Genomic DNA, 16434 nt, shown 5'->3' on the forward strand with positions numbered 1-16434 from the left:
TCCTGGGGAACAGAGGGGATATTCAGGAAGAAGAATGCAGCCAAGAGGAAAACCTCAGTGTCTTAACTAGAATGAAAATAGCACTTCATGGTTCTTCGTGGGTTCCTCAGAAGAGACAGATTGGCCTAACACAAGTCTAAAACATTCCATACGACAGCATCAGGGCAGCTCAACATGTTCATTTATGAATTAGGACCTGACCTGAGAAGGAATGAAATTGACTAAATATTTTTTTAAAAAAGGCTGTCACAAAATGGCTTTTAAAGTTTTCAGTGGCTGCAGACATTAAGCACAATTTCTGAATGATGGAAAAGTTTTAATTATCACATTTTGTTTCTCTCAGAGCATAAGGAGATAGTGTTTTTTATTTGAATCAGCTAAAAGTGTTAACATTTGGGAGGCTCTCCTTGCGCTGCTCAGACCTGGTAATCATAAAAGGGAATTGGGTCTGTGCGTGCATCTTATCTATATGGTTATGAAAATATCCTTTATCTTCAGAATGGAGTAAGTCATGGGCAAATTAAACCTTCATTCCAATGGCCATTTCCTCCCATAAGCAAAACTCTCTTCCCAGCACAGACTTCAGTATTCTTATGATGCAGTTCTCTGAAGAATTTCTTTCCACCCGGTTAAAGTATTAGGCAGAGAAAACTCCCAGCTCTTACCATATTAAAAAAATCCTATTGTCCAAACCAAGTTGTCACAGGGTCAGTGATAGCTGATGGCTTGCCTTTGGATTGCGTCACCAGGTCCCTTTCGCGTCACACACCATCATGGGCACTGAGAAGACTCACGCACCACTGTGGCAAGTGGTGCTGATATAAAACACTGATTTATTATTCTTCAAGCAAATTACACCAGCAGCACCTCTCCAGTTTTGCAGTTTGATTTTTGGTAATTAACCCTGATAATCTAACACCTTGTAGACAGAGAGGGCTGTCGTCTGTGTTTTGTTCTAAAAGATATAGCTGCTGTCTATTAATGAAATAAATGCATGCAGAATTTTAGTCTATATTAAATGAGCAAGTATTCATTAAAGCAAGTATCTGTGGGGCTGACAGACAGCTCATGGGCAGAGCTTTGTGTTTAGCATATGCAAGGCCCTGAGTTCAATGCTTAGCACATCAAAAATAAATAAACAATTAACTTCTGTTTACTAGATTCTGTGACTCACTGGCCATTACTGTTCCTCCCACTTGGAAGAGGATATACACGGATCATATGTTAATACTACCAAGTGGTCCTCAGTGAGGGGGATAGTCCACATGCTGGTATTCTAGCCGTGGCAGAGATTACAGGTGGAAAATATACAGAAGATGATGCTGAGTCCCTGCCCCTTCTCTTTTACATTTCATATCCTTCATACACTGTGAACTTGGCCTCAAATCCTGTGTTGTCTGCCCGCCCCTCGCTTCTTTGCCTCTTAGTTTTATAACTAGCTTCTATCTCTGCTGTGCTCATGGCTGAGTTGCTTGGCTGACACACTTTGCAATTCTAGAATCTCTGAAGCCCTGAGGAAGCATCCTAGCCCTGTTTGCCCCTTTGGTTTGCAGATAACTGCCAGATAATAGTTCAGGTGTAACTAGTGAAATGTCCCCTTTGTTTGTTCACATTTAAAATTTCTTAACACTTTCAAAATAACCAAGCCCAAATATTGCGTGAATTCTTTCAGTTACCAAAGGTTTATTTGCATAGAAAAGAAAGCCTCTGTCAGCTGTTAAACTGAAGGAGCAGCTGAACTCCTTTCCTCTTAGGTCTGTCTGTACCCGAGCCTGGCCGTACCTTGGTGAACATGGGCTTCCCGTGCTGTGTGACCATGGCACACTGGTCGCAGTCTACCGTGATGGATGAGTTGTGGTAAGACTCCTTTGAGTGTTTGAGGATGTAATACAGATCGGTCACCCCTCCTTCGAACACGGTGCTAAAATAACGGGGGATGAGTGTCCTGCCGATAGCTGCAAGAGAAACAGAGGAGCAAGCCATGAACATGCAGAGCCAACCAATGCTATGAACCCACACCCACTTAGTGGCCACCTGGAGCCAGGCATCTTCGGAAACATTCCAGGAGCCGCTTCTCTTTCTAAACAGCCATGACCCATCTGGGTTGTAAGAAATAAACTATAATCCCTAACGATTTGGGGAAAATGGGACCACCATCTCGCTGAGGTTTATATCTACTGAAACCAAAAAAATAAGAGTTAATAGTTGGGAAATAATGGGAACAGTGCACTTAAACTTGGAGCCTCATATACGTTTCTGGGTGAACATATTTTATGAAAAAACAAATGCCAGACAACCTGTTTGGCTTGTCCAATGTGCTGTTTACAACTTAATTACCCAACTATGTGTTTTTGGTTTAATAAGTAGCAGGAGTATAAATTTTAATACCACACTGCCTTTTAGTTTGTGAAATATATTAGTATTTTCTCTTCGGGTTTTCAGGAAACAAAACAAAACAGGAAATAATTAATTAAGACCCAAAAAGGTGACAAGAAAAACATTGGTATGAAGTCACAGGATTTGTAAGTAGTCTTGAACCCCTCATAGGCAACATCAATAAACCCGCCTTTCCCAGTGGTGTGTCAAGCTGAGAGGATCTCTGATAAGTAACCTCATTCCATTCAGGCATCATAACCATGTGGATTCTGCTTTTTCTCTTTGCTTTTGCGCTAGATAAAATAATTACTACACTAAAGGGCCCAGTTCCAGAGAACCTGGTACCTCTGCTTGCTCTAAATTGGTCTCCTCTATTCCATTGAGTTTGAGCATTTCTAGTAGCTGGGCTTTTCTGATCTATGAGGCTTCCCGGCACAGGACTAGTCATCACTTCAGTAGTGATTTGAAATCCTCTTACAGAGGAAATCCCAACTCATAATATCAGGAATTCTGCTTCTGTGCAGATTTTAAAGGCAAAGTCCTAAAGATCACTCCCAAGTAATCCAAAGTTTGTTTTTTGTTTAAATAAATCTCTCATATTCACTATATAATACCTCCCAAAGACAAAAATAATATTTCGGATAAACCATCAATAAAAGCTTTAGCTAGGAAAGATCAAACATCATTTTCTGAAATTTAGAATATTTAATTTCATTTTAAAAGCATCACTGTTAATCCACTCCATGTGGGTCTATAGCTCTTTTGTACACGGACTTGGGGAAAATAAGTTTAAAGAGAATCTTTTGCCCAACTGTTCTGTTACATGATTCTTAAAGAAGCCACATTCATAAGACAAACCTTTGGATAATTTATGCCATTGTTATTGCTTCCTATTTGCAATAGGTAAGATCAATCAACAAGTGTTTGATAAGCGAGCGGTCCAGGATCTCGGCGATACTATCCCAAATAATCCTTAGACATACATTTCCTAAATACTCACTAATCCCAAATAGTGCAATTTCCTTCTCTGAATATCAAATTCAAATGAGAGTAATATGAGCCCAGCACATCTACCAGCAAATGCATAGCTAATATTACAAAGAAAACTTTCCAGAGCCAAGGACCTTATTGTACTTCACCAGACAGATAAAATTAATTGAATGCACTTCAAATGTTCTAACTTAAAGCTAATTACCATAAATCAGCTCAAGTATTTTGACAATTTGGAATCTGTACTATTAAGAATAAATACACACCATAAAAGTGAAGTTGAAGGGTGAAATATTTCACTATAACATTCAAGGAATTGTCACATTAAAAAAGGTTATGGCAAATAATTGCCACTGGATTTATCACATTGTAGTTTATTCTCTATAAATCATATAGAGTTTAATTGCTCGATCGCACACTTAGCTATATATTAACATAGCTTTAGTCCCAGTCTAAGAAAAAAAAAAAACGAAGGGGAAGAAGTTTACATTCCCTTAACTTTACCCTTAAATTTGTAATGACTTTCTCAATCCGAGACAATGCCCAAGCCATACAGGGAACATATTTAGAATAAAGCATGACTCCGTGCATTGAAAGGTTTCTAATATCTTAAGAAAAGCCCTGGAGATTGGCATGTGTTATCACGCCCACTTTCTTTGTGAGACTGCCCTATTATGTTTGCCAGGTGTGGTTAGGAACTAAGCATAGAGTTCCTTTATCCACTGTGGGTGCCGCCCCTCAGGTGGCCCTGCTGAGCTATGGCAATGCTGTCTATGCCTGTTATACTTTGTCTTTTCTTATTTGGTGACTTTAGTCCCTGTGATCTGCTTCTGTTAATAGAATGTGGAACAGCTACCAAGTGTCAGTTTAGGTAACTCCTTAGGAAGAACTAGAAAATTCAACCGTACTGCTTGGGGACTGTGCCCAGCTATTCTAATAGCCTATCGTGAGAAGCCCAGCCAGAAAGTGTGGAGAGGTCACCCGAAGAAGAGAGTCCTCTATCTGCCACCCCACATTAGGTTTCAGGAGGGAGACCATCTCAGAACTATTTCCAGATGATGTCATAGAGAGGAGAAACGAAACGCTCCCAACAAGCTATTTCTTTGCAGAATGATGAATGAAAGGAAATAATTGCATTCCAGAATCGTTTCCTGAAGTAAACACGCAGTGTTTCCGCTAAAAACCTGTAAATCCTAGGCATATAGAAGCACGCACACCAAGAGAAAGCAAGACAGCATATCATCGGTGGGCTGATTTAAGCCCTCATCTAGGCTGGAAGTCAATTTATGGACCGTGCGCCCTCCTGGCCCTCTATCTTCTGTTCTTTCTTGTTCTTCTTCCTTCTCCCTTATTTTTCCTTCTTGTCTCAAGGTAGTTATGTTAAGCTTCAGTCGTTTGCAAACAGAGAAGCTTGGTCAATGCAGCCTGTTCCCACATGGAAACGGTAGCAAACACGGATGAAGGGAAGGGACGGAGAGGACCAATGACAAGAGCTAACAGAGTATCTGCACACACACTGTGCAAAGCTGCAGGGGATTAAGAGGATGTCAGTGACTGTATTAGTTTCCCACTGCTGCTGTAACAAATCACCGCAAACACAGTGGCTTAAAACCTCACAAACATATTATCCTCTTACAGGAAAACGGGCAAACACAGGTCTCACTCAACTAATGAAACAGCATCAGCAGCTGTGGCTTCCCTTCAGGAGGCTCTGGGGAAGCTGTTTTCTTGTTTTGTTCTTTTCAGCATTTACAGGCTGCCTACGTTCTTTGTTTATAATTCTTTTGTCATCTGTAAACCCAGCAGCAGCAGGTGGAGTCCTTATAGGGCTTCTTTTTCTTTTCTGTTTTCCTGGCTTCCATGTTTCATGTTTGGTCCCTATTCATTACACTGGACCCACATAAACAGTCCGTAACAATTTCCCCCATCTCAAAGTCAATACTAATCAAATCAGGAAGGATGCTTTGGCCATATGAAGGAACTTTCACCGGTACAATAAATTAGGATATAGGTATCTTTGGAGGGACATTATTCTGTTTACCACAAAGAGGATGTGTGAAAAGAACACATATCCTATAAAGGAGCCAGTGACAGGAACACACACACACACACACACACACACACACACACACACACACACACACGCGCGCGCGCGCGTGCATGAGGGCATGCACACAAAATGCAGTTTATAAATTCTGTGTAGAGTTATGTGTGGTGGTTCACATTTATAATCCCAACATTCACAAAAGTGAGGAAGGAGATGTGTCGTAAGTTTGGGGCCAGGCTGGGCTACAGAGTGATGGTCTTTCTTCAATAAATGAATAAATAAATTGATAAAGCATGCAATGAATAGGACAGTGCACCAGAGCAAAATCCACATATTCACCACCAACTCACTGTACAGCCATTCATTTGCTTTGTGAAATTTCTCTGAGCTTGGAGCAGGTGTAGAGCTCCGTGGTGGTGCCAGACGCATGAATGCAGACCTTCATCCTATCTCTCAGATTCACTTCTATCAAGAGAATCAACCATTATCTAAGTGTGCAGTGTGATAATTCATGACGATTAAGCTTGAATTTGTGATTCTGAACTGTTCACCAATGTCTTCTGAATCCCAAGTCCAGTGCACAAGTTTATACCATGGAAGCACTCAGGTTAGCACATTCTACTGACGTATAAAACCATGCAAGCATACAGAACAATGTACCGAGCTACTCTGAAGATCTAGGAATATTTCAGAGATTCAGTGATCTGCTAACTCATCAGCCACACCAGTTCTGACTTAGGTTCACATGCAGATACTGAACTTACCCTTTCTACCTGTGTTTTAATTTCGGGAGTTAAAATCATTTAAATATTGATAGGTATAAATCTACACAGTATTCCTATGGGAAGGCCTGAAGTTTTGTTTGAGTGAGATTAAGATTATAGCAGATAATAAAAAGGATTCTGTTTTCCTAACACATTTTGATCAAAGTGCCTCAAGTTAGGAAGCACCAGAGGGTTGAGAGTCAGGAACACAGGAAGATTTTCTGTTATGCTAGGTAATTGAAAAATACTATATATTATTTATGTGTATGTTCATGAAAGAGAAAAGGAAATCACATATTAAATTATTAATGGATTGGAATGTTTGCAAAGAAAGTTCAAATACTCAACTTTGTAGGTAAATATATTTAGTCTGGGAATAGCTAAGGTTTATTCAGCACTATTTTAGATGTGAAGTCCTGGACTCAAGTGCCCTGTATAGTGTCTGCTGTGTTTCCTTCTTGTTACCACTTAAACTCAACCACCGGAAGTCCTCCATGAGGAAGGTGCTAGATGTGTGGAAGCCAAACCCACTTTCTAGTCTGTCAGTCTTGGAGCTATCAGCAGATACATTGAGAATTCAAATTGTATAGGCTAGGTAAGTAATCCAATTAATAAATACCTGAAGTACAAGCATTGAGGATCTGAATATGATCCCTAGAGCCCACATTAAAAGTCCTGGGATGCATTGAAAGGCAGAGACAGGAGGCTTCCTAGGGGGGATGACTGGGCAGCCAGCCTACATTGGTGAGTTCCCAGAGCCACTCTCAGAACACAAGGTAAATTATTGTCCTGACGATTAACGCCCAAGGTTGCCCTTTGGCCTTTTTGAGCCCACAGAGGCACATGCACTCCCCAAATAATATTACTAGTGGGGAACTCAGTGAGAAGATAAAACCTGTTAAGGCATTCTTTCCAAAGCAGAAACCTCACCCTATAGAGCATTCTATCTCTGCTATTGATTATGAAAACTTTTCTCAACTTTCAGTGTTGTTTATAGGTAATTCACATGAGAAAATCATACACAGAAGGAACCATATGGGGAAATATTCAGACTGGTGATCAAAGTAAAATATTAAAATATTTAAAAAAATTCTTCTAAGGTTGTAATAAAATAGAATGTGAAAATACTTTTAGAAAAGTGAATGTTGAGAATACTCATTATCTTGAATTCCTCAACTCATCTAAGTCGGCTAGGTGTGACTTGGTTTTGCAAGGTTCCTTCTTCAAACTACAATTCTAAAAGTCCACATGTTACTTGCTCTGGAATTCCTTCAGTCCACTGAGAAACTATGTAAGATCTCTTAATTTGTGGGGGTCCATTAGTTACTAATTTGGATGCTGTCAATTTCTGTGTTTCAAAGACAATTCAATCCCAAGTCCTGAAAGAGATTGAAATCTGAGGAAAATGGGGAACGAGAGGAAGATTTGGAGCTAACAGTGTACCAGGGTGACTTAACACCTCGGTTAGTTAGCCAATGATTTCCCAATATTAAGAGACAACTGCACAGCTACACATCAGTGTTTCCTGACAGGCAACATTAATTATATTAAAGCCAGTGATAATCTCATGCTATTTACAATTTTTCTAGACCTGTTAATGAGTAAATTGGATCTCTGAGTCCTGGTCATTTGGACAGCTCAGCTACAGCTGCTGTATTTCATAAATTCACTTGGAAATTCTCCTGCAGTACAGTGGTAACGTTAAGTAATAAGTGTAGATTCATTAAATTTTAGACTCATTTGTATTCATAAATCCATGAATGTATTATGCTAATGTGTAAATGAAAGCGATTCTAGGAGTGATAAAAACAAAACTGATGACTTCACATGGAGAAAATAACCATTAGAAACAGTCAAAACAATGGAAATAAAATACAAAACTCTGACTGAGGTCATGTGGTTCTGGCCAGATTCTCTCGTTCTTGAGAGAGGGGGAAGCAAGTCAAGCTAACCCCGCTGCGTGACTGCAGGCTGCCATAGTTTTCATTCTAAGATGGCTTGATTTATTTTCTCTACCAAAGCAATTTGATTTAAATATCTTCTCTCTAATGATGTCTCTTGCTTTTTCAGATTCATTCATTTCATCTACGCTTATTAAATACCTGCTATGGGTAAGACACTGTTCTTCAAGTATTCAGCCAGATGGTTTAAGGTGGTAGCAAGCAGTGTAGACTGGGAGGCCTGCAGCTTGGGTGTGAGCTGGTGGAGCTGAGTTTTGATTGAGAAAGGTCACATGAAGATCTGCGATCTGAGAGGGCCATGGCTAGGGCTCAGCACTAACAAGAAACCTCCAACAGGCACGAATGTGGATCAGATGTGCTTGATGGATTATGATGTCACCAAAAAAGGCAACGTGGAAGGTGCACTATCCAAGAGACCAAGCTGATAGGTGAAGTCAGGGACAGAGACAGGGAAAGGCTAAAGCAAGGGGTTTTGCCTTTTATTCCACAACATGTCTCTAGAAGGTTGTGGCCAGTGACAACCTATGATGAACTGACCCAGTTCTTCCTACATATAATATCCACTGGCCAACTTCGTCCCCAAATTCCATATACAGTTTTTTTATCTGCTGAGAAAAATGATTAGGTTATTTTTTTTCTGCCACTGTATCCATTAATTAAAGACAAGAAGATGAATGTCCTGGCTTCATCTGGTATGAGTTTCTCTGTTGTGCAGAGCTCACTCACTCCTGATCACAGGGCTGACTCTTAGGTATTGCAACTTTATGCCATGCTTCATATCTCATGGATTTATTTCTGCATTCTTTACTTGGTAATGCCACAGTTTTTATAACTGCATATTTAAAAAATGAACCTTAAGTTTCTTTTCTTAAATTCAAAGAAATAAGAGGGACATAGGTTCAATTAAATTTAGAAAGAAACCATTGGCATTTTGTAAATCTTCCCACATAGGACTATGAAATATATGTCCATTAATTTAACTCTTTTGTCTTAAAAGATTTCTATAAATCTCTACAGAGTGTTATGTGTAGAAAAACCTTTGTTTCTTAGATATTTTATATATGTTTAATGGTGATGTGTATTTTTAACCACATTTCTAGTCAAATTATATATTTAAATTCTTTTATTAATATAGTTTTATACTGTTTTGAATTTCTTTTCTAGCCCAAAACTCTATTAATATATAAGTATTCAATTAAATATATTTTAATTAGAAATATGGTTAAAAATCACAATGCCATTTAACAAATGTTACATTGTACATTGTAAAGATTTGTCACTCATATGGTGTAATAAATGCTGACTGGCAAGTAGTCAGGCAGGAAGTATAGGTGGCACAACCAGACTAGGAGAATTCTGGGAAGAGGAAAGATAGAGACACAGTTGCAAACCAGATGCAGAGGAAGCAGGATGAGAATATTTTACTGAGGAAAGGTATGTTTAGACAAGAATTATGGGTTAATATAAGTTGTAAGAGGTAGTTAGTAATAAGCCTGAACAATAGACCAAAGAGTTTATATATAAGTCTCTGTGTGTTTATTTGGGACTGAATGGCAGTGGGATAGGACGATACAGAAACTTCTGTCTACAATTTCTCCTCTCCAAATGGTTGGTGTTTTTCCTGTCTTACTGCAGCAATTCTCAGAGAAGCTTCATGAAAAAGCTGAAATGTTGAGGGAGTGGGCATTCTCCGGGCCACTTACTATATTTACGGATTGACTCTAAGATTAGAGTTCTACATGTTGTCGTTGTCTTGAGATGTTCTAGCTAGCTGTAGAAGGAAATTTTTCTCTAGTCCTGTACTCATATTTTGCTCTTGAATCTTGACATCTTTTCAATACTACTCAATTTTCTTTTAGCAAATTGTTAATATATTTTCAAGTATTGAACATTAATATGCTTAGTATACATTTTATTCCTGTTCATATGTGTACACATCCATAGTTGAAAAATTGTCACACAAATTAAAATGTAAATTGATTCATCATACAGCCTATATTAGTGAAAGTAGAATTCTACATGAGTCACCCTACTGGAAACTAAATTACAGTGACAAGACTAGAAAAGAGATATAATTATTTCCGGTGGTGGCCAGAAACATTTTCTAAGATTTCTGTAGTATTAAAATATACCTCTAGCTGGTTCCATATCGAAATGTTGAATGTTTTTCTCTGGTTTGAGTAGGAATGATCTCCTCTCAGAGTAGCACTGATTAGCTTCTGATTAGTGATTATGAATGGCACTCAACATATGTGGAAAAATATAACATAAAATACTAACAATTACTTAATAAATGCAATTAGGTTATCCATGATTATATTTGACACCCTTATCTTAAAGACCAGCAATCTGATGCCCAGAAAAGCAAAACCAAGTAAATGCTTAGCATGTGTAGAATTTCTAGATTTTGGTATAACTATATAATTTTTAATAAAAATTTTTATTTTCTGAAATTAGAATTACATAATTTCTCTCCTTTCCATTTCTCCCTCCAAACTCTCCCATGCACCCCTTTGATCTCTTTAAGATCTATGGACTCTTTTACTTTTTGTAACACACACACACACACACACACACAAAATTTCTAAATATAACCTGCTCAGTCTACATAATGTTACTTTCGTGTACATGATCTCAGGGTCGAGCCCTCAGTATCAAATAACCAGTTGGTGTGCTCTTCCCTGGTAAAGATCAATTTTCCCACTCGCAGTACTTATAGTTCTTTTGCTGGGCATGAGATCCTTTGTGCTTTCTCCCTTCTTATGAACCCAAGGCCTTTTGTACGACAGAGAAGAACCCTGCTTCTCAACCAAATTGTTACTTTTTGGTCATGTAATAACTTATGTCCAAAAAAAAAAATACACATTAGGCACTCTCTAGGGGCTCATGAGACATGACTCTTCTGTGGACATGAAGCCAGACCTTATTTTATGTTAGGGATTGCTTTGCAACAGAGTTCAAAGGTTGTTACTATTGTTTTCAATATTTCAGCAGAACAAACATCCAGATAGGAGATCTGTCTTTAGCCATGGGCAGTAATTAGGCTGTGTGTAAGTGATACCTTCTCCATCCATGACAATGTGATGCTGGAAACCCTGCAGGAGGTCTTCTCCTCTGTTTGGAATGGAAGAGCCTTGGTATATGCCTGCGGGGGCTCAGAAGTGATGCAAGGGGAGCTGTTACACCGGACTAAAATGAATTTTGACTTTGGAATAAAAAAATGACTTTCCTGGGGTTTTGCTCTACTGGAATAGGAAGGCCTATTTGCTTAAACATCTAATCATAACACAGTCACTAGTAAGTTATCAAGTGCCCTGGCCACTCTGTATCCACCAATACTTGCAGTACCAATATCCACCAGTACCTTCACTTGGTCTCAGATCACTTGACATTCATATGTCACATAGCCTTCTAGATATTTTAATTTTCTGTACAGACACATGATGTCTAGATAGATGTATGTATATATGTATGTGGTGGTCAGCTTTAATTCCCAACATGATATTCTGGGCTTGATGCATAAGCGTCCAGGCAATTTTCCTGCCTCCACATCCCATCTCTTCTTTGGAGTGCTGAAATTACTCATGGACACTATCACATCTGGCTTTCTATTTTGGTTCTTGGGATGGAACTCAGGTTGCCTGGCATTTACAAAAAGTGCTTTTACCTCCTAAACCATATCATAGATTTTTAAGTACCACCCCAGTAAGGCTGTCTTTCTTATTATTTACAGCTCCCATATTGAAGAACATAGAGAATGCTTTCCACTTTTTTCAACAATGTCGACAACAAGAAAGGAAATATTTTTATTTTACTAGAAATCAACAGTTATCCTTTGAAGTGTTGCCACTAATTTATCTCCACTCACTACTGTCAGATTTAAAACTTTGCCATTTAGGTCACAGGGTGTGCCTATCTCCATGACACTGATCATGTATCCGTGATGATATTTGGTAGTCACGGGCATCAGCTTGCTGGGTTGCTGCTATAGATGAAGCATCTTTACTGACCACTTCTCATGGTCTCCAACATTTCACTCCAACCCGCCGACCTTGCTGAAGAGAAACCAATGCTACACTTGAGAAGTAAAAACAAACGAACAAAAGCCTTTCCTTTTTTTTCCAATGTTCCCAAACTTCAGGAATTCTCATGAAATCATTTCAGTGTGCTTTACCAGACTGTCCCAAACTCAGCCCAGCCTGGTGGAGATGACCTGAGTCTATCCATTTTAGATTTTAATATCAGCAAATTTCATCTGACTGACAGAAAAGAAGATGTGTATTTGTGATTTTCAATTTTATCTGGGCCAGGAAGCAATGGACTTTAGCAACAGGGTTTTCAAGAGTGGCAAGGAGGCGGTGTTGTTTCTGCTTCCAGAATGCAGGCAGGTAGAACACCGCCCTGTGGAGGGCTGGATATCATATCTGACAGTCCTTTAGAGGTGCTAAGCATCACTAATACAGACTCTTCTTTTAACCCTTGCCAGCAGGGTCTGAAGTCACAGGAGGAGCTTGTCTGATTCCAAACTGAGCTAATCAAAGCCCTGTGCCCTTCCTCGGCTCCATGGCAGCTTCCTCCCTTCCTCAGCTCCATCACAGCTTCACCCCTTCCTCAACTCCATCACAGCTTCACCCCTTCCTCAGCATTGCTGGCATATTTGGTGTCCCCGGAAACCTTTCTCTTCCATTAAAGCTCGCTGCAGTACTGCACTCTTTGGAGGAGCAGTGCCCTTTTTCCTTCTTGTTTTCCAAGGTCTCCTTTTTGCTCTGAGAGCAACCATTAACTTATACAAGCTCTGCATTGATGGGTCTCCATGTGTACACTGGCTGTGCCCCCCTAGACATCCTGTGACCTCAGATGGAGGATCTTCACTCTTTCAATTCCAGTTTCTTCATCTGCCCAGTAGGACAGCAATGTCTAATGCACTGAACAGTTACATGGACTAACACCACACTTGCATAAAGTGTCAGTTCAGGGTCTGCTGTGTTCAGTACACATTGATTTAGTTTTACATCCCCACCTTCTTCAGACATAGACTTTGGGACATTCTGTGGAGCTGTAATTGTTAATTTTATTGTCTTTCAAGTGTAGCTCCCAGAGAACATTCCTGAAACATTTATGTATTCCGGCACATTTGTGGTGTAAACAGCTCCTTAAGAGATGTTTGGAAAACGAATGAAGGTGGACTTGGCCTGTCTGTTTAGGTAGTCTGCCAGTCTTCAAACCTGCTATGTGTGCACATGGGTTTCTTAGAGGTCGGGCCACTTTCAGTTCAGGACTGGGGAACTAGGACAGTGAGAAGAGAACAACAAGAATGTGTTTTTATTTTTTTTTCAGAAATATTTTACTTTAATTTCTGTATTTATGTGTATGTGTGTGTGTGCCCATGCACGTATGTGCACATGCATGTAGGTATGTGAAGAGACCAGAAGAGGGCATCAGATCTCCTGAAATGGTTGTGGACTGTCAGACACGAGTGCTGGGACTTGAACTCTGGCTCTCCTGCAGGAGCAGAAAGCTCTTTTAGCTGCTGGGACATCATTCCAGCACCAAAACCAGAGGGCTCTTCTTTGGAATACTCATTTCATTGCTCAAATACAAAACAAAAGAAAGTAAAATCATGATTTAAAGACTAACCATTTTGAAAGACTAAAGCTGACATTGAATTTTGCAAAATGAAACTATGTCTCCTATCTAAGATTTCTTAAGTAGGTAGGGCTTGTCTCACATTGATGTATATATACAATTCCCAGATATCTAAATTCCATATGGAAAGCACACTGCTTAGCTAAAAGTCCAAGTCAGCATTCCAGAGACATTTTACAAGGAAACTAAAGTCCTTGGAAATAAGAAACAGTAAAAGAAGGTCAGGTTCACATTCCACAGTGGTCCGCTGGGGCCTGTGCTTCTGACCCTTAGATGGTGTTGACAAGGAAAAGAACGGCACTCTGACAGAATTAAATGTTGTGTAGGCTTCCTGGCAGCGTGACATAACGGCTGACTGTATCCACCCGTCTGACAAAACTGTACAGGCACCAGCTGCTGAAGCTGACATTTTGTGGAGTTCTCAGTGAAGCCCAAGGATGCAGGGAAGAAGAGGTACCACTTGGCATTCAGTGGGCAAAGACTCAGTAACAAGTGGCTGGAGTTGGGCACCCCTACTAATATCGCTTGTGGGCCAAATGTCACATCTCCCTCACATTCCCACCAATGTTGAATTCCCACCAGTGCTGAAAGCCCCCACTTCCATTCAATGATGGTGCTGTGGCTCAATTCATAAAATCAAATAAGACTCTGGGATTTCACTCTATTGCCTTTGGAAAGACAGAGGACTTTCTGATGAAGAGATGAAAAAGGGGTACCAGATACAGAGCAGATATCAGGAACTGAGAACAGGGAGGCTAAGCCAGGATAGACAGTTTTGCTCTCTTTGGCTTCCCTCTTTTCTTTGCTAACACTTTCAATTACTATCAAGGTGCAGGGAGACTCCTGGACTTATCTGCTCCAGGATTCACTAGACCTGACCTCCCCCTTGCATAGGCCTGGAGTGAAGCAATGTTAGTCAGCACCCACCCTGCCTTCATGGCAGTCCCAGCTTTACCTTATAGTGGCTGTGTGATTCTGGAGTCACTGCAGCCCATGCGTTTTCCTTACTAAATGAAGATGGGAATAGCATCCACATCACAGGGACACTAAGTGTTTAGGAGCTCTACTTATCTGCGGCAGTTGCAAGTCAAGATTACCTGTAGATGTCTGAGAGCTTGGATGCTAACACTGACTTCTGTATATCCTTTTGTGGTCGTGGATGGCTACAACAAAATGGTGTTTTCTGGACACAGTTGGGTAGTTGAACATATGAACTCATACTGTTGTGGAAGCATATAAAAGGCCTTTGCAAGCTCACATCAGATGAGATCTCAGCATGGACCAAGTGAGGGGTCATGCAAACCTATCCCTAGCTGAGGAGCTACTGGCAATTGATAGCTACTGGAGACGGTGAGTTGATTTTAAGGGTATGGTCCCTGGTAAGTCAAGTAGTTCAACAGTTGGCCAAAATCATAATCCCAGGACATAGTGGTGCTAGACAGACAAATAGGACCAGTTAGAACACTGGACCTTCTTTCTATAGGGCACAAACTCAATATACACATGCTGAAAAAAGAAACACAACTTGAAATTTTTCTTAGCTGAACTTGCATCTGTAAGACTTTCTGAGAGCCACATACATACATGTCCTGATTTCCTTCTTTTTTGGGGGGAGGGTTTGAGACAGGGTTTTCCTGTGTAACAGTCCTACATGGACTGGAACTAGCTCTTGTAGACCAGACTGGCCCTGAACTCATAGGGATTCACCTGCCTCTGCCTCCCCAGTGCTGGGATTAAAGGTGTGTGCCACCAAGGCCCAGCACATGTCTTGATTTCTGTCTTCCAGGCAACCCCAGGACTAACTTTGTTCACTTGTCTCTCAACGTATCCATGATCCCAAAGATTAAAGACAAGTAAACAAGACAATGGAGGGCCACTCTGCAGCTCATTTGTATTGGGAAACTTTCAGTCTTCTTTGCAACATCTGCATTCGAATGATGGCTGGGACACACCTTGCTGCTTTAATAATAATTCTTCAAGATTCTCCTCCATACCACCAACCCCTGTTTCTTTTATTCCAAGGCTTTTGTTATCAGAATTTCATTCTCTCCAGAGGGAAGATTTTAGCAGCATAGGTTTATGGCTACCGTAAAGGGGAAAGTTTGAAAGGCAAAGCCAGGCGTGATCCTCAGCTTTATAACAAACTCCTGTCAAAACATAACAAACCACAGCCAGACTTGAGCACTGTGACAGGATGCAAGACCATAAAGATGATGGAGATCGGACAGGACAGGCACTTAACAGAAACAAACACCTTCCTTGCAAGCAGATAGGGTGAGCAGAATACTGAAAAAAAAAAAAAACTCACTAGGAAAAAAATGGTCAGAAGAAATAAGGACAAAGACATAAAATTCAAATGACAGGCCAGCCCAAGGAGATAAACCCAAGGCAGACAAAGAATCCAATTTTACTAAATCAAGCCGACATCTCCCCCTAACTTTAATTGACCCAGTAAGCTGGATCCTGAACAAACATAAAATTAAGCAGCAGTTACACCCTGTGAAGAAATGAACCGCCAGTGTGTAGGTGGTGATGTTCCGCTCTCTTAGGACATGCCTTGGTTTTGTAAAGGAACGATGCTAGAGTCATCCCTTTGGGGGAAGCCACAGAGGACCCAGAGCAAAGCATCAGGTGAGCGCTATTCAAAAGC

The 16434-nt window shown here is 40.2% G+C and overlaps 1 protein-coding gene across 11 annotated transcripts in view; it reads right to left on the reverse strand.

The window, feature by feature from the left end:
- The window catches only part of Ldb2 (LIM domain binding 2), a 345604-nt gene that overhangs the window by 62690 nt on the left and 266480 nt on the right, over positions 1-16434 (reverse strand). For all 11 annotated transcript variants that reach the window (XM_041636613.1, XM_041636611.1, XM_041636612.1 and 8 more), the window contains exon 3: positions 1783-1955. In XM_041636613.1, coding sequence (XP_041492547.1) covers positions 1783-1955 — 173 coding nt within the window. The remainder of the gene's footprint in view (positions 1-1782; positions 1956-16434) is intronic.

Source organism: Microtus oregoni, unplaced genomic scaffold, assembly GCF_018167655.1.
Source record: "Microtus oregoni isolate MIOR12 unplaced genomic scaffold, Mior012 000049F_ref0000343, whole genome shotgun sequence".
NCBI lineage: Eukaryota > Metazoa > Chordata > Mammalia > Rodentia > Cricetidae > Microtus > Microtus oregoni.